Source organism: Monodelphis domestica, chromosome 6, assembly GCF_027887165.1.
Source record: "Monodelphis domestica isolate mMonDom1 chromosome 6, mMonDom1.pri, whole genome shotgun sequence".
Classification (NCBI taxonomy): domain Eukaryota; kingdom Metazoa; phylum Chordata; class Mammalia; order Didelphimorphia; family Didelphidae; genus Monodelphis; species Monodelphis domestica.
In genome coordinates this window covers 190331603-190354262 of record NC_077232.1, presented here as the reverse complement: position 1 = coordinate 190354262, position 22660 = coordinate 190331603, and the positions used below count along the sequence as shown (strand labels likewise).

General features: G+C 38.6%; 2 protein-coding genes across 2 annotated transcripts in view; both read right to left on the bottom strand.

Moving 5' to 3' along the window:
* Positions 1 to 3203: 3203 nt before the first annotated feature.
* On the bottom strand, positions 3204 to 9991 carry LRAT (lecithin retinol acyltransferase). Its single transcript, XM_056802782.1, has 2 exons — positions 9099 to 9991; positions 3204 to 5110 (listed from the first exon to the last, which is right to left on the bottom strand). Exons 1-2 carry the CDS (start codon positions 9663 to 9665, stop codon positions 4958 to 4960), a joined length of 720 nt encoding a protein of 239 aa, XP_056658760.1. The 5' UTR covers positions 9666 to 9991; the 3' UTR covers positions 3204 to 4957.
* A 5210-nt stretch (positions 9992 to 15201) lies between these two features.
* Positions 15202 to 22660, bottom strand: part of LOC103100221 (uncharacterized) — a 139953-nt gene continuing 132494 nt past the window's right edge. The window contains exon 20 of the mRNA XM_007496208.2: positions 15202 to 20958. Coding sequence (XP_007496270.2) covers positions 20884 to 20958 — 75 coding nt within the window. The 3' untranslated portion in view covers positions 15202 to 20883. The remainder of the gene's footprint in view (positions 20959 to 22660) is intronic.

Below are 22660 nucleotides of genomic sequence, written 5' to 3'. Positions count from 1 at the left end.
TTTTGAATGGAATTCCTCTCATCTCTTCCTTTTGGACATTTTTAAAAATATAAATGCTGATAATTTATGTGGATTTATTTTATATCCTGCAACTTTGCTAAAGTTCTTTGTTTCAACTAGTTTTTTAGTTGATTTTCTAGGGATACCATCATAATTTGCAGAGTTTTGTTTCCTCACTGCCTATTCAAAATCCTTCAATTTTTTTTTTGGTCATATCATCTTAGGTATTGCACAATAGTTGTGATAATTTTTGCTTTGCCCAATCTTATTTGGAAGGCTTCTAGGTTATCCCTATTACTGATGCTTGCTTATGGTTTTAGATAGATACTTATTTTAAGGAAACTTCCCTTTATTCCTCTTCTTTCCAGTGTTTTTAATAGGAACAGGAATTGTATTTTGTCAAAAAATTTTTGTTAAACATATTTTTGTAATTGATAGGTTATCCTGATAGTTTTCCTAATATTGAACCAGCCCCTACTTTCCTCATATAAATCCTATTTGATTTTAAATTATGATCTTTATAATATATTGCTATAATCTCCTTGCTAGTATTCACAATTTTTTTAAAAAGCATATATTTATTTATTTTTTAAGGTAGATGCCATCTGCAGTATCTACCAAGGTTTTCATTAGCCTAGCACTTGTGTTCACCAAAAATGTCTGACATTCAAAACCATCTACAATCAAATAGCATACCCAACGCTACAAGTCAATTGTTCATATTTTGACAACCTCAAATTTAAAAACACAGACATGTGTGTGTATATATATATATATATAATACGAACTTCAAATGAAGGTGTCTGAATACCAATATTATTCCATAAATCTGTTTCCATATAAGCTCTATTATAATAGAAGGATGAACTACATATATAAACTCATAATCAATCACTGACTTACCTTTGTATTATCAGAGTGGGGGAGGAGGGATGGCCAGCAGTGATCTAGTCTCTACTTCTATTGTCAGGAGATAACTTTCCTTGATCACATAATGGTTCTTTCATGACCCAGAGCTCTGAAGTTCCTACTATTGATAACACAAAGAATGCTATCTCCATAGCCAGTCAACCAGCATTTCTTAAGTTCTCATTCTGTGCCAGGAAATATAGAAAGGGAGGGGGATGGGGACTGTCCCTGCTCTCATGGAGCTCAGTGTGATAAGAAAATGTGCAAACAACTCCGCACAAACAAGATACAAATACAGGACAGTCTCAGAGGGAATGCACTAAGATGAAGGAAGCCTGGAAAGCCTTCTTTTAGAAGGTGGAATTTAGTAGACTTGAAAGAAGCCACGAAGCTAGTGTAATATAACTGCAGTATGAGGGCAGGGAGGGAATGGGTTCTCATTAGGATAGTGAGATGAGGGAACAGTCAGCAAAAATGCTCTCAATTGAAATGTTTCATGGGAGTGACATGGGCACTGTACCCCAGAAAGGCTGGCGGACTATTATCAGGGAAACTCCCTCGTGACTCTGAACCTGGAAACACCCAATGACCTCCCCCCCCCAGGGTCTTGAGATGACTATCTACCCTTGAACATCCTCGAGACTTAAGATGGACAAAGAGATGAATCTTTATGCCTCCAGGCAGACCCCAGTCAGATGACCACCTCACCCCGCCAAATGCCTGAGGGCTTACCACTCTAAGTCAAGTCCCCGCCAAGGCATAGGTTCTGTGTAAAAAGGTATCAAAACCTCAGAACTGATGTCATTTGGGGGAACCCCCTCTCCATCCATGCTGTCCTCCCAGGAACTGCTCCCCATCTTGCTGTTCCACCTTGCTATCCTCCTGGCCATTCTCAACATTACTTTCTAAATTAATAAATCTTTTTGTTTTTAAGCTAAGTTTTGGAGTCTTGCATGCTTGCAAAAGGTATCCTTCCTGAACCCCAAAGGGTATCCTTCCATGCCCATAACAGGAGGAACACGGCAACCAGTGTCACTGGATGGCAATTTGTACAGAGGAATGAAGTGTATGCAAACTAGAAACACTGGAAGGGACCAGGCTATGAGGGGCTTTAAAAACCAATCAGGATTTTAACTTGATTCTGGAGGTGAGCCACCACTGGAGTTAAATTAATTGGGTAAAGAGACATGGAAATGTAGAGATCCCCAGTTTATTTAGTTTGAGTGTAGAAACCCCAGGTTTTGACCTTGTCACAGGAGAGATTTCCCCCTGAGGGAAGATCCCTCTTCACCAGACAATAGACAGCCACTTCAGGTGGGAGGTAAATCCCATCCAAAGTCAAGTAGCTCTTTTGTCTCCAGAAGCTGGAGAATCGAACTCAGGACCTTCAGCTTGCAAGACTGACAGGCTACCTACTGCACCAAAGCTGAAGTGGCTGTCTAGTCTGGTGCAGAGGGATCTTCCCTCAGCGGGAAACCTCTTCTGTGACAAGGTCAAAACCTGGGGTTTCTACCCTCAAACTAAATAAACTGGGGATCACTAGATTTCCATATTGAAAGGGTTGAGAGACAAAGGGATAGAGACAGAGAGAGACAAATGTGTATGTGTGAGAGAGAAAAGGATCAGTTTCATAGCTAAATGGAGGATACATCAGTCTATGGAGAGATGAGGCAAGGTTACCAACCAGCAGCCAGCAGGCTACTGGAATAGTGCTGTTAGGAGGTAAGGAAGGCCTTGCCAAGGGTGGTTTCAGTGCCAAGAGAAAAGTGGAAGAAAAAAAAATGAAGACACTTTTATGTTTGGTGTCTAATAAGGTCATAGAAGACTGTACAAGTTCATTTAAAAATTCCCATTCTTGTTTTCATGAAAAAATAGACTAGGAGTAACATTTTCACAGATTAGAAATATTCTCCTCATTTTGTTCAGATAAATTATAAAAATGAAATTATTCATACAGATCCCTCCCCTTGGCATGGACCCCCCATTCATTCATTCACCCACTCACCCATCCCATTTCCCTACTTTACAGCTTGGCAGAGCCCCGAGGCCTGCTCTTTACTCTAGCCCAAGTCTTTCTTGTTCCGGATCTCCAACCCACCCCATCCAGGAGCCCACCTTCCATGTTTGCATAAATAAACACCCATATCCTTGGGATAAGATCACCTGGAGATCCTCCCAAATAGCTTGCTTAATGTTCCAGTGTGCATCCTTTCTTATTCTAATAAAACCATTATCCTCTGGTCAGACAGCAGTAGTTGGTTCCGGAGCCCTGGAACTTCCCATTCTCTTTAAACCACATTTTAAAAATGAATTTTTATTTAATTATACACAATTGCTACAGTTACCAAGTGTAATATACAATAAAAATAAATCACCACCACCAGTGGAATTCTTGTGGCCACAGCTCTTGCACATACATAATAAACATCTTAAGAGGTTGATTTAATGGTAAGAAGTTCACCATAGAACACATTCAGTGGTATAGCCCACTTCATTCATTTTGACAGTTTTTATTTTTTTTTAATAACAACTCACTCAAACTTGTAGACAAATTAGTGTCTGGGGTTAAAAGATTTTTTTTTAAACCAGTCCTTTTATTGTTGATTTCTAGCACTACTTACTAACCAAAGATCCAGTGACTCAATGTGACTCAATTCACAATTTGCAAACTAACCACTTTGAATGCTTTGGCAAACAGTTTTAAGGGAGAAGGCTAGCCTAGGAAGTTTCATTTTTTAGTGTTAACTGATCTTGCAAAAGAATATCTTGAGAACTCTTTTATTAAGACCATCTCTCATTCCAATCTATCACAAAAAAAAATCCTGATTTTGTCACACTGGCATCAAACCTAGTAAATTCTTCTGCCATAGTCCATTTCACACTAAAAAATCCCCCATTTTCACTTTACATTAGTGTCATTTTAAAAACAAGTGAATAAAAATACTGAGTAACAAGACCTGGGAAAAAATTCCTGAATGGAATCCTTTATAAGAGGTTTTTGTTGTCTTTAAAGTCACAGCTGGCAAGATACAAATGCCTTTTTTAAGACCTTCTTTCTGTCTTAGAAAGGATGTTGATTCTAAGGCAGAAGAGCTGCAAAGGCTAGGCAATTGAGTTTAAGAGACTGTGACTTGCCCAGTTTCACAGTCAGGAAGTGTCTGAGGACATATTTGAACCTGGGTCCTTTTAACTCCAGAGCTGGCACAATTCTATCCACCAAGCCACCTCACTGACCCCACAAATGCTTTTTATAGCTAAGCCAAGACTTGTTACTAAGTTAACCAAAGGGTTCAAGAAGAAACAGATCTGATCTGCATGAACTTCAAATAAAGGTGTTTGGGTATCATGATTCTACCCATCTGTTTCCATATTAGCTCTATTGTAAGAGAAGGATGAACAAGCTACATTCTGAAGGTTCATCTTCCCTGTGATTTGTTGGCACGCTTTATTTAAAGGCCATTACTTCAAACTTACATCTTCTATCAAGCTTACGTGATCTCAGTTAACTGCAGGGACACTTAACAGAAAAGAAAACATAATGAAAAACATATGGACATTTCCTTCTGAATCAGGGGAATGGTTTTAAGTTTATTATCCTGTCTCATTCATATAACCTGCATGAATTTACAACAGTAATGAGAGTAACAGTTCGTACTAGACATCAGAACCTTCTTAACCCTCAAGTGTAGACCTGGCATAAAAGAGCACTAATTACGAGAGCAAGAAATCACCCAAATACTCCCAATCCTCTTCTGTGTTGTTTGTGTCCATCATGGTAAGAAAGTACAGTACTCCTCGGTCACAAGACGCTGTTTCCAAGGTTTGGAAGGTGCTTTACAAAACTTAGCTGCCTGAAAGAGATTCAGAAAGCCAGCCTGGCTCTTTGGCTTGACACAGTAAGCACTTTGTGTGATTCTTAATCACAGCTTTATCCAGAACACAATGTTACAGGTCACATTTTTTCTTTACACAATGCTTATACTGATTTGTGCTCTATAAATATATCATAGATTTAGAATACACACTCTGACACAGGGTTGGTATATGTTTAGCCAGCCATCCATAAGCAGAATGGAATAAAAATAGCAGGAAGGGTAGTATGGGGTGCCAAGCCTAGACAGACTATTGATGCCAGTCCCAGGATGGCTGAAGCAAGGACACTTCTCTGGTCCCGGATTATTATCTTCACATTCTCACAAAACTGAAAAATAAAAATTAAGAAGATTATAAAAGAGCTTCTTAAAGGGCATTAGGAATATTATCTTATGCAATCTTGAAATTTTTTATAGGTACTCATTCTGTTTATCTGATGAAACTACCAATTTGGGTAAGAATTTGAGATTTTAAAACTAAATTTTAAACTCAAGTATCAATTAAGTTTGACAAAATGTATTAGGTGCCTGCTAAATGCCTTTAGTCCCTCTGCCAAGGCTATAAAGACAACCGTGTTCACTGAGTCTTAGATGATACAAAATGTATCTTAAATTCTACTCTGAAGTTATTGCAAACTCAACACACTCAGGAATGTGTATAAGGAAAACCACCAACATTTTGCATATTAAACACAGAACAGCTTCTAGCTATTTTACAGAAAGCAGGTATTGGGACTGAGCTAGAAGGAATCTTGGAGTGATATCAAAATTTAACCCATTTCATTTTAGAGATGGATCTGTGATATAAATACGTGGAAGAATGCATTAAAAAACAGTAATATCCAGAACAGTCAGCCATAAGTTATGCACCAACAGTGACTAATTGGATTTTATTACCTCTTTGGGGAAAAAAAAACCCAACAAACTCAGAGCGGACTATTTCTACATAGGAGAAACATGAAAAAAGTACCAGAAAATAATTTCCAGGATTAAAAATTTAGGGAAAGTATTTCTCCTGTGCTTTTATGAATCCAAAAACTTATCTTCTAAACTAATGAATTCTTTTTTGAAAACTTTAATTATTTATTGAAAATCACTTGTTTATAGAATCCTTGAGCCAAAATAATTTTAAAAGAAAAACTATGATACTTCAATTAAAAGTTTTCTATTTTAGGTATCAAGTGATAATACATGTATATAACCCAGTACAATTCCTTGGTCAGCTCTGGGAGGGAGGAGGGAAGAAGGGTGGGAGACAACATGAATCATGTAACCATTGATAAATATTTAAACAAATTAAAAATAAATAAAAGTTTGCTCTTTTATTGCTTCTACTACTAGTATGTTAGGCTGCAAGTATAGTGGAGACAGAGGCCACTTAGGAGTCAGGAGGCCCTGATTTTCAAGTCCTTACTGTAACCTAGGGGGCCTCTTAGCTTTTTTTGTTATAAGTTTAAATTATTATTTTTGTGGGGAGGGGTGGCTTATATGCACCAAGTACATAGGACTACAGAGGAAACCAAATATATTGAAATACAAATTATCAAACTGCATTTTTTAAAGTTCGTGGACCCAAATTAAAGAACCTCTAAGTTCCCCACAAAGCTACCTGGATGACCCCTGGGGTAAATGACTCACTTAACCTCCCAGGGTTCCAGGCAACTTTCTAATTCATAAGCTCTACAAATGTTTCTTCTAACATTAATCATAGATCTGGACTTCCTCAACCCCTCCAGTACAAAAAAATCTAAGATTTAATTCAATAATGTAAGTAATAGCATATAGACCAAAATCTTTCCATCAATGTGCATATATAACATAACATTTTAAAATACTTTTTAAAATTTTAAAGGGTCAGTTTTCTAATGAAAATAGAAGCATACCATAGGCTGAGAACTCAGGATTGAATATTTTTCTGAAGGTGAGAAACCCAGTCCTCCTTCAGAATCATGACCTACTTCACTAAGAGCTGCACATTGGGAAAAATCGTTCTTAGAATGATAACATTTGGGATGAAGATTTCAAAAACTGAAAAACAAAAGAAAAAAAACCCAGCCTGCCTCATAGCCAAACTTTTTGTTAGACTATTCAAACTGAAGACAAAAACTCTTAGCTACAGAAGAGGTGTTAAGCAGCTAAAGTAATTAAAACACTTTTCTTCTCAGTCTCTAAACCCTGGCAGAGTTTAATGATGAAAAGCTATGCCACTGGTTAGACATGGAAAGAAAAGCTACACACAGGCACAGAGAAGATGTGTGTGTGGGGGGGGGGGGGAGGGAAAAATGAAAGGGAGAGATAGAGGCAGAGTTTTGTCCATTTTGTTCTATGATATTATTGTGAGACCTGGAGTCTGGAGAGAAATTAATTTTGAATCTTCTCCCTACACCCCATTGAAAATCATTTAACCTCTAGGATGTATCAACCAACCCTCTCCTCATTTGCAAGATAGGGAATACATCATACTAGTAGTATATTGCATCACAGGGTTGCTCTAAATGATCTAGAATTGCTTTGTCTAAATGCCAAGTTATTCTTCATATTCCTGTAATGTATTTTCTATCAAAAGACTTCTTCTAAGGGCAAGATAAAATTTGCTACTATCAGACACTGAGATATCTTTAGTAGAACTAAATAATCTTACCACCTAATATAATCCAAAGTCTGTGAAGGCTGTTCTAAGTAGAACACTCATGTGTGTTCCAATAAAGAGTAACTCCTAATTACCAGACAGAAATACTGTTTTCTCTTTGAGTAGTGATTTATATGCCTGGTTCCTAAATAAATCTGACGTGTTTCCTTTTGTATACATGTGGAGCCAGGATTGCTAAATGTGGTGAAATTCATGGATAGCTTTGGTGAGGCTGTGACTTGACTTCATTGCACACAATGCAGTACTGTACGTTTTATTTGGAAAATATGCCAGATCCTTTCCATATTCAGTCTAAGAAAGCTAATAAAAGCAAAAAAAAAAGTTTTGTATTGCTTTGGAGATTAGTGGTTGCCAATTTTTAATGGAGTTAATACAATTTTAAAACTATTCAATCATTGCTTTAGTAATCTGGGCCTGAGTTCTAAGGAATTAAGCAAAAATATTATTCTGGTATCTTAAGAGTCTGCTTCACTAAAAAAATTATGTGAATAAATCCAAAGAAAAAATCTAAATCCTGAATAACGTGTCTTGCACTCTTCAAATTTGTCCATCTTACTTCATCAACTCAACTGTTATTTTTAATCATATGCAAAAGTGAAACCGCTGATTATACAAAGACTAAGTTAGCATTTCTGAGCATGCAATTATTTTTAAAAACAGGGATTATTCATTTTCAGCTGTTCACATTAGTGTTAAGTAGCCCTGTCCTTCATATGGCAACCTTTGCTTGTAATCCAAAAATTTCTTAAGGCTTATTACAGGATTAGAATTTATCAGGTTTTTTAAAAAAAATATTCTAAAATCATTCAGTCCTTAATTTTGAGTTTCATGGCCAAAGAGATAATAAATTAAAAGTTCTGTAAACTCAGATTATATGGTCCGCATTTTCAAGGCGGCACCCTCGAGCTCCCTTTGTGCATCAAACAGCCTTCCGGAAATTGTCTAATCATCCTTGGGGAGTGTTGAGACAAACTAACCCAGTTTTCAGGTTAAGGGGCCCTAAGGAATAAAAAGCTTTGTTGATTACTCTGAAACACAAATGAACCCAGCCACACACAAACCTAATGTGATCAGAAAGGGTTTGATTGACCCTGTAGGAAAAAAAAAATAGGAGAGGGGGTTGACAAGCTTTAGACTCTGCCAAGGGCATCAATAGAGCTCGCTGAAGAAGGAAACTCCCCTTCTCCATAGGGCCAATTATAAAGAGAACAGAAGGTTTTTTAACTATAATTTATAAACTCGGACTTCCTTCTTTAATCTTACTTCCTGGAAAAGGTGCAATCACGGGGTGACAAAATGCTTGTGGCCCGAAGTCATACTGCTCATGTGTCATTAAAAACTGCAAGGGGGACACCCAGATGACTTAGAGGTGAAGCTACAAAGGCTAAGCAGAAGGTGGGTCCCTCAGTTAGCATCATATGGTTTTAGAGTTATCTGTTGAGGGGCTGAGCTTTAAAAGCCTTTCTTCCCTTTCTAAGAGCCATGAGAGTGTTAGGAAGGTTGACAAACTTTGAAACTTTTGCTATTAGGGTTGAACTTTTTTTTGGTGAGTGCTTATTTTTTTAAGGGGGTTTTGTTGAATAGAAGCCAAATTTCACCGGGGTGGGGGTGGGGTGTCGGATTTCTCTATTTGTCCCCTCTTTTCACAGCTGGTTAACTGCCTTTACCTTGTCTGCCTGGGGGCTGATTGGGGCACCATATCTACAGTAGGTCACAAAGTGCTCGCAGTTGTTCCACAGGAGGCTATAGGAAGTCATGCCCAGCAGCTTCTCTGCCCGGCGTGCCACCTCCTCGTTGCCCAGCGCCTTCTTTTGGAGCGACTCGTCCAGGTGGTTGACCAAGATATTGGCGCCATAGGCGAAGTCCTCCACTGTGTCCACCCGGATGCTGGCGACCTTGACGATGACTCCCAGGATTAACCTCTTATTGGACACCACTGGCTGGGTCAGTAGCTTGTCATCGGTCAACGCTAGCAGGATGTCGGGCATCAGGTGGGCGACCTGGTTGTCCCCTAGGTAGATGCCGTAGTGGGTCAGATGAGTCCGGGGCACTTCCAGCACGTCACCGCGGAGGAAGGAGCCAATGTCGTAGAAGTTCCCCTTGCCTTGCTGCTGCGGCTGCTGCTGCTGCTGCTCTTCCCCGGGGGCCGCGCTCCAGCTGAACAGTCTGAGATTGGAGAGGAGAAGCAGCTTTTCCAGGAGCAGGGACACCACCTCCAGCATTGGGTTCTTCATCCTGTATCTGGGAGAGAGACAGACAAGACAGGAAGAGCGGGTGCTGAAGAGGCACTCCTGGGGCTGGGAGCTTGCCAGCCTGGCCGTGGCAGAGCCACCGCGGCCAGTCACCTGCGGGATGGTAGCCTCCCCCCAGTCCTCCTTCGGTCTGGGAGGGAGGGAGGGCGGCGCAGCTGCTGACAGCAGCCACTGGGCAGCAAGCAGGCAGAAGGGGAGACTGAGGAAAAAGGGAGAGGGAGAGGGCAAGAGCAAAGGGGAGGGCACGGGAGCAGGAGGAGGAGGAGCGCACCTGGAAGGTGAGGCAGTCCCCGCTGCGGGCCCCACGCTGATTGGCGCTGTCTTCGGCCTTCGCCTTTTATCACAGCCCGAGGGGCGGGGCTCGAAGACCGTCACAATGCGAAAAGCGGATCCTGATTGGGCTAAAGGAGGCCGCGTGGTGCCCAGTGGAGCCAGAGAGGAGGGGACCCCACTCTCCTAAGGGAGGGATGCCTAGTTCTCTGCGGGATGGCTCGGTTCCCCTTGCACTGAATCTGGTCTTCCCGGCCCTGGCCTGGCGGGCTGGCGGGCTTCCTGGCCCACTGTCTAGTATGTATGTAATGGCTCCTACCACGAAACGTGAAATAAAATCTATGGGAACCAAAGTGGAGAAACATGGTTTTAACGCATTCAAAAGAGGAAACATTGGGTTAGGAATCCCACTTCTAGAGTCACTACGCTTCTTATTTTCCTCAAATGCAAAACGAATTTAGGGTTGGACGAGATGGCATCTAAGGTAGTGCAGTCCAGCTCTGAAATTCTATGCCAACTGAAACAAACGACTTGGCTAAAGAAGTATGTCTGTGCTTTGGTACCATCTTCTGCTGGTGAAGGTCCCCTAGGACACAGATTCCTAAAGCTAGGGAAAGCTCATGAAATAGTATCTCTGTCAAGATACCGAGCAATTTTGATGGTAGAAAAACAAAAACCCCAAACAAAGAACTCACAAACTTAGGAATAAAGTGGGCAAACAAATGAAAGCCCTTAAATAAAATGTTATAAATATTGTTAAAGTAGTAGACTTAAGGTTGCTTGGTGCATGGATTTTTGCACATCTCGATTCTCCCATTTTTACAGTTCCTATATTAATTCCACATCAGTTCGTAAAATTTGGAGTTGAAGGAACCCTAAAGAAGTCATTCAATCCATTGGCCTTTACAGATAGGGAAATTGAGGGTTAGTGAAGAGAAGTGATGATGCCCAAGTATACACAGGAAACACGGTACAGAACAGAATTATATCCTGCCCATTGCACCACCTAGCCTCTCACTGCTATTTCTTTTTCCTGTAATATTAGAGAAGCACAAAAACAATATTGTAGGCGAATCACTCACTCCTTTTTGGACCAGGTTAAGGAGTCACTGGTCACATGAAGTGCATTAAAATTAGAAAGTTTGCACATAGGCACATACGTACCACCCCCACCCCACCCCCATTGTACGGGAATTTTAAGAGTGAATTTTAACAATTCCCCAAGATTTTCAAATTTCAACTTCCATTCCCTTAACAGTACAGCCTTCCAAGAACCGTTAAGTGTACTGTTCCAGGTTTGAACTCTAGGGTGTCTACAAATGACCACAATTGTTTTTCTCCACTTGGAGAGTTTTCTTTTTAAAAACCCTTTGGTTGAAAGGTGCAAAGGGAAGGCAGTAAAGGTTTATGAGACTGGAGGATCTAACCGGAGGGAAAGTGCACCAGGGCGGAGCAAGCACTCAGACTGTGGATTTCTTTTTAGAATACTTCAGCTTTCTAACCAGATCGTTAAGCGAACTTAGGAAAACAGGTAGCTCGAGGTGGGTGAGGTAGGGAAGGTTGCGGAGAGAATAAGGGTTTTTATCACAATCAACTACTGCGGAGTTCCAGGAGCCGACTTCCACCTCCAAATCCCCGGCACCAAGTTACATGCTAATCCATTATGTAAATGTATCAATCCCAGGGACAAAGCTCACAATAGAAAGCTTCTGGCAGGTCAACAAAGCCGCCCAGTCTGAGGCTAATAAGTTTCAGCCACGGAGCAAATTCCCGGCTTCCCTGGGGGAGGGAGGTTTGCTGGGAGGGATGATGGATGGGGAGACATTCATCTTACCTGGTAGATGAAGAGGGCCATGGAGACCAGGAGCGGAGGGGGCCGGGTTCCCCTTTATCCTTCGAGGTCGGGTTTTTTTTTCCTTTTGGTTTGTTTTTGTGTTTTGGTGTCCCCCCCCCCCCCCCCAGTCCCCTGTCTGCCAGGAACGCTCCCAGTCCCTGTCACCCCTACTTGCCTGTTACTTTTGTTCATCTTACAGACGCGCCATAGTCACATTAGAGTTTCGTCCAGCTAAAAAGGAAATCCAGTTTCCCAATAGACGCGAACTGAAGAGAGGCGAGTGGGGAAAAGGAGGCGGGGTGGGATGGGGGTGAACATATTTTATCTTTTCCCACAGTCTTACCCCAATTCTGAAGCACATGGGGCCAGGGAACTATCCTATTAAACGAACATCCTTCCAATGAACAATTCGGAAAATGTAGTCACCCAAAAAATACATTTCCTGTGTGTCCAGGTCAGGGATCAAAAGAGGGACTCTCAGAAAATCCCCGGACTTTAGTGAAACTCGTTTGGTCGAAAGATGGACAATTGGAATTGATTCTGATTTCTGAAGGTCGATTATGCTTTAGCGCATATTCCACCAATCTTAGGAATCTGCACGCTTTGAAAAGCGAGTAGAAAGTGCAGGACGATGTTTCATGGCTCCTTTAAGAATCAGGTTTTAGAACTATCATGTATCCCCTTTTTCCCTCCCTGTTCCTCCAAACCATGAATATGAATATTGCAAGGTGATATATCCACAAGCATTGTCTGCCAAAGGCTACGGACATTTTTTTTTATCTTAGTTTTCATATTTGGTTTTCCTCTGTCCAAGCAAAAGAAACAGGAGGGTGTCTTGACTTTGGTTATTGAGTTGTTATTTCTAGACTAAACTTCAATGTAAGAATCAAGTTTTCTTTTTCTTTTTCCTTTTCTCTTATTTATTTATTTGTTTATTTATTTATTTATTTATTTTTATGGAGAAGTTGAGTCTCGCCATTGGTGAGCAAGATTAGGGGTGGAATTCAGGCTCTAGATTTTTGAGAAAAGAGCTAGAGAAATGGCCTTTTATTTCTTTAAAATGCAAGGGAATAGGCTTCCTTGAAAGTCTAGTATACTTACTGTTTGGGGCTGTCAGTTCCTAATATGTTGTGTTTTGCTTTTCCTAAAGGCCTAGATTCAATCAGAAAAATCAGAGTTCTAAACAAGGTCCCTTTGGAATGAATTTCCTTAATTTTAATTTTGCATTCTGAAAACACAATTAAGCCATTCGCCCTTGGCACAACAAAGGATTAAAATCCGACTAAGTAAAGGTGCAGCAGGGGAACGTTTGCTTCTCCCCCCATCCAAATCCCTCCTTTTATTCTGTTGCCTACATCAAAGCTGTAAGGTAGTTTGGGGTTGGGCAAAATTAGGTCTGGCTTGCAATATGTTTCACATTAAATTGTAGGATAGACAAATGCTTGCTAATTACTTAAGTTTAATACCAGGCTCTCTTGCTTTCAACAATTCCAGTTTTAATTTGAAGGAGGGGGGGCTCCCCTTTTAATTACTTTTTTTGAAGTTTTATTTCAATTTACTGAAAAACATTTTAGAAGAATTTGCAATGACTTGCTAATTTTTTTAAACTTACATATTTACAAACAATTTTACAAACAAAAAAAATACAAACAAATACATATTTACAAACAAGAAAAATGTGCCCATCTACCTGATTTCTTAGGGAAACAAATTGGTTAATTATATCCAGAGGAAAAGATAATAGAAACCTAAATTAACAGGTTGCTTGCACTGTGTCAGGAAGGGAGCATTTATTTAAAAATAAAATTCTACCTCTCTATTTTTTTTTATTTAAAAGAAGAAAACTCCTAGATTCCTAACTACAGATGAGAGAAGAAAAAAAACCCCTAAAATTCCCAAGTGCTTAACAGACCAAACAGCTATGGTTAAAGAAGGAGATAATTAATTAATGGGATTAGCTGTAAAATATCAGCATTAGCCCTCCTCTCTCCAGGGTCCTAAGGCTGCCTTCTGTACTCCTTACCAAAGGGTTTAGGCTAAATCCCTGACATTTTCATCCTATTTTATCAACCAGGTTTCATCACTGGGAAAGCAAGAGCCTATGCCAAGCCTTCAGTGGGGAGGGTGGATGGAGACGGCCTAGGCTGAGCCATTTATATACTTTTTAGAATTCCTCTAGACCTTTGGGAAAAAATCCCCAGTTCCCAAATCACCCATGTGTTTTTAGAAGATTATGGAATTTGGAAGATGGGTAGAAAAAGAGCAGAATTCAAACATTTCTACCAATGGAATCCTGGGAGGATGCCCCATCAGGATCACTGCATTTGTCTGCCTGAACTCCTGTTTGCTGGGCCTGCTGATTTTCCCACATCTCAGTGACTCCTTTTCTGTGGATGATATGATGAAGACAATACCTCACTTCAGCATGTTCCTTTCAAGCTCCAAGCAAGCTGCCTATCTCTGACCCCTTCTCTAGATGCTGGGGCAGATCTTTAATGGCAACAGTACCCAGGGGTTAATGATTCCCTTCTGAGCTAATTAGGATCAAGGAATATGTGGGTTTGGGGGGAAGACTGGGAAAACTAAGGATTTAAGAGGCAGTATTTCATAGGAACATAGGAGAGAGTGGAAAGAGTGCAAGGACTTGGAGTCAGAGGAGTTTGATTTGAAACGCAATCCTACTGCTTCCTGCTTGTGTGAACTTGGGAAGCTTTGTTCTCTACATCTGTAAAAAGAGAAGGGAAGAGTTAGTGGCCTAGATGGCCAGCCTTAAATCTTTTATCCTGATTTAGAACTGGAAGGAATGTTGGAGATCAGGTGTAGTTCGACTTTCTTCTTTTACAAATGGGAAAACTGAAGTTCAGACGAGGGAAGTGCCTCACCTATGTTCATACAGGGGGTTAATAGTAGCAAAAGTGAGAACCAAGTCCAGGTTCTCAGAATCCAGATCAGCTGCTTTTTGCCCATGGGGCAAGGCTCTAAAACTCTTTATATCCATACAGTCTCTCTTACTTGGCTTTTTTATTTTTATTTATATATTTATTTATTTAAACCCTTACCTTCTGTCTTAGAACCAATTGGTTCTAAGGCAGAAGAATGTAAGGGTTAGGCAATGGGAGTTAAGTGACTTGCCCAGGGTCATACAGCTAGGTAGTGTCTGAAATCAAATTTGGTCTCAGGACTTGCCATCTCTGGGCCTGGCTCTCAATCCACTGTGCCACCCAGCTGCTTCCCCTCTCACCCCCTCCCCCCACATTGGCTTTTTAGATACTATATGTGTGTATCTCTGTCCCCTCACCACAGTCCTTTGTACTTAAGAAATGCCACTAGTATTCAAATAAGATGTTGAAATGATACTTTTTTTGAGGAGGAAGGATATCTTAATAGAAACAAACAAAAACATCCAAAAAGTAATTTTAGAAATGACAAAAATGTTTAATCCAAAGTGATTTTTAAAACGTTGTTAATCATTTGATACACTTTTAAAATTAAGAATATTTCCATCACTTATAGCATGAATAAAAACAAGAAATTATATTTTTAATTAAAGAACAGAATTAGGATTAGAGAACAGTTTAGAGAACAGTACTCTGTAAAGTTATTACTAAAATAGTTTTTAAAATTCTTTATAAGCTTTATTTATTATTATCAGATAATAGTCAACAACTCTATTTGGAATTAAGTGAAACATCCTTTTCCATTTATCTGTGACAATCAAAAGAGAAAATGTGGCTGCATATGAGGAAAAAAACTATACTAGCTAATATTATAATTCATTTCTTCAAAAGACTTGCATAATCCACATCAGAACCCCAGCCTCCCAAGGTACTCAGTACATGGTAAAAAAACAAACAAACTTTAAACTGTTATTTTCTATCTTAAAATCAATATCATATTTTGTTTCTAAGGCAGAAGAGAGGTAAGGACTAGGCAATGTAGGTTAAGACGCTTGCCCAGGGTCATACAGCTAGGAAGTGTCTGAGGTCACATTTGAACCCAGGGCCTCCCAGGGTCTCTAGGCCTTATGCTCTATCCACTGAGCCACCTGGCTGCTTCCATAAACTCTCAATAAATGTCTGAATGAATTATAATTCATAAGTTAGCTTACTTAAGTCATCTAATCTATTCACTAATATGCAAAAAGGATACACTTAATACCTGAGAGGATACACTTAATCAAATGGACCAATAAAAATGCCATCTTTACCATAAAAATGGTAAAAAAAAATGACTATTTTACAGATGAGAAAATTGAGTCTCAGAGATGTTAATAGACAGATTGAGGGTTACATCGCCAGTGAGTATATAAGGAGAGAGTCTTGAGTCAGGTCTTCCTGATTCCAAGTAAAGCACCTTGTTTCCACAGGCAGGACCAGACCTGAATCAAAACTAAAGAGTTTGGCCAGAACTGAACCAGCAGGAATAAATCAAGACCAATAGTGTTTTGTTTTTCTACATTCACTTTTGTCAGTCAGTGCTCTGACACTGGGCAGTTGAGTCACTCCAAAGGAAGGCACTTAACGTCTTAGTGTAACTGTTTTAGGTGGTTATGCTCTGTGACCCTGGGCAAGTCATTTAATCTCTTAGTGCCCCAGGTAGCATTATAATTTGCAGGGCATGTGCCAATGTCAAGGAGTTTTCTTCTTGGGAGTTCTTCATACCAGTGATCTGGTTCAAGAAAAAAGGTGATTTACAATATATATTTATTTTTGTTCCTGATTCCTAAAGTATTTCTTACTAGAGTCCGATCTTGTGTATTTTAATGATCTCTGGCATTTCACCCTGCATATCTCATTGCCAAACATCCCAGGACAAGGAAGACAAAATGCCCGATTCTTTATTCCTTAATTTTTCTCTCCCTCCCATTTATAGTTACCACTGAGATCTCAAGGATCTTAGAAATCTTTCAACGAAAGGCCTTAGGGCAAGGATTTGGTTTCTTCTAAACTTTTTATAGCTATACTGTTAGCACTCAAATAATAATTCACAGACTTTTCTGGGGCTTAAGTAATGTTTACAAAAGTGTTTAGACCTGCAGATTAAAGATAGTATAGAAATCCAATGTACTACTATGTAAATGTCATCCTAGTTAATTTTATTTACCTTGAGATCCGCTCTTTCTTAACTAAAAAGTATATTCTGAGGGTCCATAGCCTTTTTTTGTGAGAAACTAATTTTCATTTCCCTCAGCACTCTCCCTTCTCAACTCCACATTCTTTGGCTTCCTTTAAGTCTCAATTCAAGTCCTCCCTGCCCCCTTTTTTTTTACATGAAGTCTTAACCAACCTCTCTTAATTCTAGTACCTTTTCTATGTTAATTTATCTTGTATATAGCATACTTTGTATATATTTATTTGTATGTTGTCTTCCCTATTAAATTGTAAGCACCTTGAGGGTAGGGACTTTCTTTAGACTCTTTTTATATTCCCTAGTGCTTAATACTTGCTGGGAACATAGCAGGTACTTAATAACTATTTATTAAATTTGATTTATTGATTCCAGCTGACACCCTAGTAAGGGAAACAGAATGTCAAAAGTAAAGTCATTGAATCATAGATTTAGAAGCCATCATATCCACCCCCTACTTTGTTTTACATATGAGTAAGCTGAGGCACACAAATCCTAGGTGAGTTGTTCAAAGTCACACAGCTAGTAAGTATATGTAGTATTTGAACCCAGATCTTCCTGACTCCAGGCCTCATTTGCTATCCAGAGATATCTGTGTGGTACTAAATAAAGGACCAGGCACCTAGCAGGCACTTCATAAATGCATGTTGCCTCCCCATGCCTCATCTACTATAGCATCCTTCCCATGAACAAGGCTTCAGAAATAGGCCTGGGGATATTTCTCTCCCATGGCTACTAGAAATTCCTACAAATTCTGGAAAGGGTGTGTAGGAGAGATTACTAAGATTTGATAGCACCAACTCATTGTTTGCCAGATTGCTTTGAAACTGCTGAAAAAAGATCCTATCTTTGAGTAGGAGCTCTTGCTATCTCCAAGCTAGGTTAGTGAAAGCTTTCCCATTGTCTAGAAGCCCAATACAGCTATAGCAGGAGTGTTTTGGAGGACCCTGGCTCAATTTGAGGAACTTATCCGATCTACTTGATGAGATTAATGGAGGTCCCTATAAGTCCACTATATCATCAAAACAAGGGGGCATCTTCATGTGATGAGTGATGCCCCATCTGACCAAAGGCCTTGCAGTCTTGGGGGTCCCATCCAATTGGTCAAAGTGTCTACTGATCATTGCTACATGACAATCCAAAGTAACAAAAGATCAAATTAGAGTAATTATTCAAATGGGAAAGAATTCTTTACTTTAACAAAAAGCTTCTTTAGGTACTGAAGTCTCCCTTTGCACTGAAAATGGTTTTATTTCTAAAGCTTCAATTTAATAAAACTATACTGGAATCACATTTATTAGATAAGCTGAGACATGAATTTTAAGCATGCTACACTCAGGAGGGCACTCAATAAAGCCTTCTGCCTAACAAAAATGTCATCCAGCTTCAAAATGAGCAATACTCTTTGTGGTTTGGTAGGAATTCAAAATCAGTCCACTAACATTTTAGAATGACAGCTACATCCAGAGCTGTCTCACCCTATAGCACAAGGCATCTTTGAATAGGACAACTCGGTGATCCTCTGAAGTTTTCTATATTTTCCCTAATTAGGCTTCACACACAATAGCTTAATGTGGAAAATAGCTTAATTTCCATGTAATTTAGGCTAATTTTTATTTACTTAAAGTAGTGTTATATGCATTGTTATAATGTAAAATAATTTCTATTACCATAATATGTTCATATTTCACCCTTTTAAGTATAAAATATTGGCTCAAACAATTATGGGTTCAAATAAATTTAGATATAATGTTGTGTGTTCACATTTTACTTTGGATCACAGGTTGTTTGTTCTTGTTTGTTTTGTTGTTTAAGTAGAAGGGATTTTGGAAATCCTACAGGGAATCTGAGACCCAGAGAGATTACGTGACTTTTTTTAATTTAAAAAAAAAATTTAAAATTTTAAAAGTAAAATTTTATTGACATAAAACTGACCAAGTTTTCAACATTCATGACTTTCTTAAAGTCACACAGGTAATGAAAGTCAGCATTAAAACCCTTTCCCAAAGTAAGCTTGTTTTAATACCCATAGAAATCAAGATATTACTGTGTAGATTTTCCCCCAGTTTTCTCCTTTCTCAGCAAAACACTGATAAGCCTGTTTATTTGCCCAAGCACATATATAAATTTGTGAATGGTTGTGGAAACCAAGTGGGAAATTATAAATTTAGTTGGAAGCTTCCCAAACTCAAAAAGACATGATCATGGGATTGAAATCCCAAACCTTTGGAAGAGACACCAGTTTCCCACCAGTTCCCAGTATGGAAGACAGCTTCCAACTTAACTAGGTGGCAGATTTTCCCACCATCCAGCCCTGATTCAGAACTGAGGATATTCTTTGCCCTTTATTGGGACAGAAGAGCCAAGTAGTTGAAAAGCAGTAAGCTGTGAATTATTGGCCTGTACTATAAAATCACAAATGAAAACTGGCAGAATTAAGAATACCATTCTATTCAGAAGTGTTGCAGTATAGCTAAACTCAGGAAATGTCAATTAAGCCAATGTCCTATTATATATGAGGTAGTAGAAAGAACCTGATCTAGGAATGTGAATAATATTCAGGACTTAAACCTTCTATTAACTGGCTCTGTGAACTTGGGCAAGTTATTTCACCTGTGTACCTTAGTTTCTTCATCTCAGAACTGAGAAGGGCTGTGCTAGATGATCTCTATCAGATCTGAAAGCTATTATTTTATTTTATGAGGAATAAATTATAAAGGAAGGACTCTTACCCTCACTGTGTCATTGGCAATAAGGTTGCAGGTAAAAAAACAACATTGATGTAGTAACACTTAAGGGTATATCAGGCCTCAGAATTCATCCATGCACTTAGAGATACCAAAAACACTTTTAAAGTAAACTTTTCATAACCTTACTACAGTACTATTTTTCTATAGTGTTGAATTTGGCATATGGTTTGGTCATTTTGGTCATTCCTTTCGTTTCATTCCTAAGATTTAGAACTAGAAGAGATATCGAGACCATCTGGTTTTAACAACAAGGAAATTGAGTCCTAGGGAAGTGAAGTGATTTGCTTAAGATCACATAGATAATTCAATCGAAGAAATAAGAACTGAGCCATGTCTAGGGCTTAGCATATATGATCCCTAGTATATAGTGGATACTTAATAAATGTTTATTGATTGATCTAATTTCTAACCTCTCAATCTAAATATGGTTTTCTTTCTAGATTACCATACTACTTTCTTCAAAACTAAATGTTAAAAAAAAAAAGTCTTTGGGAGTAGAGGATCTGTCTCACCTAGAGGCAACCCTATGAATGAAGGCAATTTAATAGCAAGCCTTTATTTTATATTAACATATTAGCTGATTATACTTTTAAATGTCATCTTCCAAGATAAAATATTGGGTATTAGGATACTGTAATTTTTTTTTCAAATAGAACTAAAGTTAAAAAAAAAACACACACTAATCCAAATAGCACTGCTTCCACATAATCAGTAATTGAGGATCACTTTTGATCCCAAATCTATACTCTGTACCTCATCTGCATGAGGACATCTATAAATTACACACAGCAAGAAATCTGAAGAGGCAGTAACAAAGAATAAGATACATTGCTCACAGATGAGGGCTTGTCCTAGATTCTGGAATTAAAACATACTCTTGAATGCTTTATATGTAAACACCATATACTTTTACTATCCTTTCATAAGTATGTTCTATAGAAAATAAAGAAAAATTGCATTAAATGCTAACAAGACATACATAAATGCTAGACTAAGCCAGTCTTAGTGGTCATTATATAGAATGTGAACACTTTGGTGTCTTTTTCTCAAGAACACTCACCCTCTCCCTCCCACTGATGACTTCTCTGTACTGATGTAGCTGTTGACTCACCATCTACTGTTTATGTATAATATTTATTCCTTTAGTCCTTTGTTTTAGTTTCAATTTTGTATTTTTATTTGGAAACATTGTTTCCCAAAATGGATGCACTTGTTTTGGTTATTCTACTAGAGATTTTAAATCAGGAACATTTTTAATCTGGAAGTCCAATAGCATTTGTCCAAGAGCTTTGCCCTGTTGAATAAATAGAAATCATTAAGTTTATTACCAACTGTATAATAACTGTTTTTATTCAATGATACATATGTAGATATTTTGGAAAAGTAATTTATTTTTTGGTCGATTTGAATGCATGAGATTTTATCAAAGATGGTGACTATAAAAATGAAATTAGATACCCAATAACAGAGTAACTGAAACAATGGAATGTGAGGAGGGAGAATTACAAAAGGAATATGGTCTTTGGACATTTTGTACAAGGAAAAGAAATAGAGCTTTGTGAATCAATAAATAGGCAATCCATGAATGAGAAATCATAAACCGGGACTGGAGTTGGATATAAAATAGTTTGGGACAGAGAAAGAGCATAAAAAAGTATCCAGAGAGAAAATAAGGTCCAAAGCAACTGGTACCCAAAGAACTGTCTTTGCAACATCTTCAATAAGCTGTCATCTAGTGTCTGCTTGAAGACTTTCTCTGAAGGGGAATTCACTACTTTTCTATGGAGCCCATTCCATTTCTGGGTAGCTCTAAATGTTAGGAAGTATTTCCTTAGAGTCACTGAAATAAAATTCTTGTTCTGCTGCTAATGTTTCAACAAGCACTACAATCTTCTTATCTCACCAACATTGCTTATTAACTTAGACCAAAAAGAATAATTAAACAGTGTTTGCTATGGTGGTAATTCCTCATTCCCCCTCTTCATCCAACCCACTACATTCTAGTTATCTTGGCCTCAAGGGTCCTGCCCTAAATGCCTGGGGGTTTTGTGTCTACAATGGGCTGATCAGAGATAGATCCATAGGTATGTGGCACTGAAGACTAATTTGGGTACCTCCAATCTTAAGGTTATGATATCATATAAAAGGATAATTCTATTTATCCTTAATACATATTAAGGCTTTAGATGTGCCAGATCTTGAATAGCAACAACAACAACAACATCTAGCCTTTGTATAGTACTTTAAGGTTTACAAGGTACTTTACAAATATCTTATTTGATCCTCACAACAACCCTAGAAAGAAGGTGCTGCTATTATTTTCATTTTACTGATGAGGAAACTGAGGCATACAGAAATTAAGTGACTTGGCCAGGGTCTCACAGCTAGTGTCTGAGGTTAGATTCTAAATCAGGTTCATATAGAAAATAGAGGTAAATTATAGAAGTTGTGTGCTGTTATATCACCTTTTAAGAGTTCAAGATTTGAAGCAAATCCCATGGGGTTTATTCTCTTGTGTTTAGGCTACTTTTTACTTCTGGTTGCTGGTTCTAGGTGAGTGTAATATCTAATATCATCTGACAAGAATCTCATAATTTGAAAGGACCTCAGAGGTGAAAGGACCTCAGTTGGTCCCCAAATAGGAAATCCACTGAATTTCAGTTCCTTGAGGGTGGTGACTATCTTATTAAGCATAGATTATATGCTTACTATATACTGCTTATATATACATATATATATATATATATATATATATATATATATATATACGCTTATATAGATTACTAAAAGTGTTGGAAATTGGTGAATCATCAGTGGAAAACTCACGACCCTGTAAGACAGCCCAGAACTTATAACATTTATGTAATTCCAAGGTTTGCAAAGTGCTTTACATGTATCATCCCATTTGATCTGGACCCCAAAGCTGGGGGATTGATGCTCTAATGATCCCCATTTTACAGATGAAGAATATAAAACGGAACAAGGCTTCATTATGT

Bases quoted from the DNA above. Each gene is read 5' to 3' on its own strand.
- LRAT (XM_056802782.1), bottom strand. From the start codon at position 9,665: ATGAAGAACCCAATGCTGGAGGTGGTGTCCCTGCTCCTGGAAAAGCTG. The intron at 5,111-9,098 runs GTAAAGGCAGTT...TTTATTTTTCAG, and splicing joins TCAGCCCCCAGGCAGACAAG to TTTTGTGAGAATGTGAAGAT.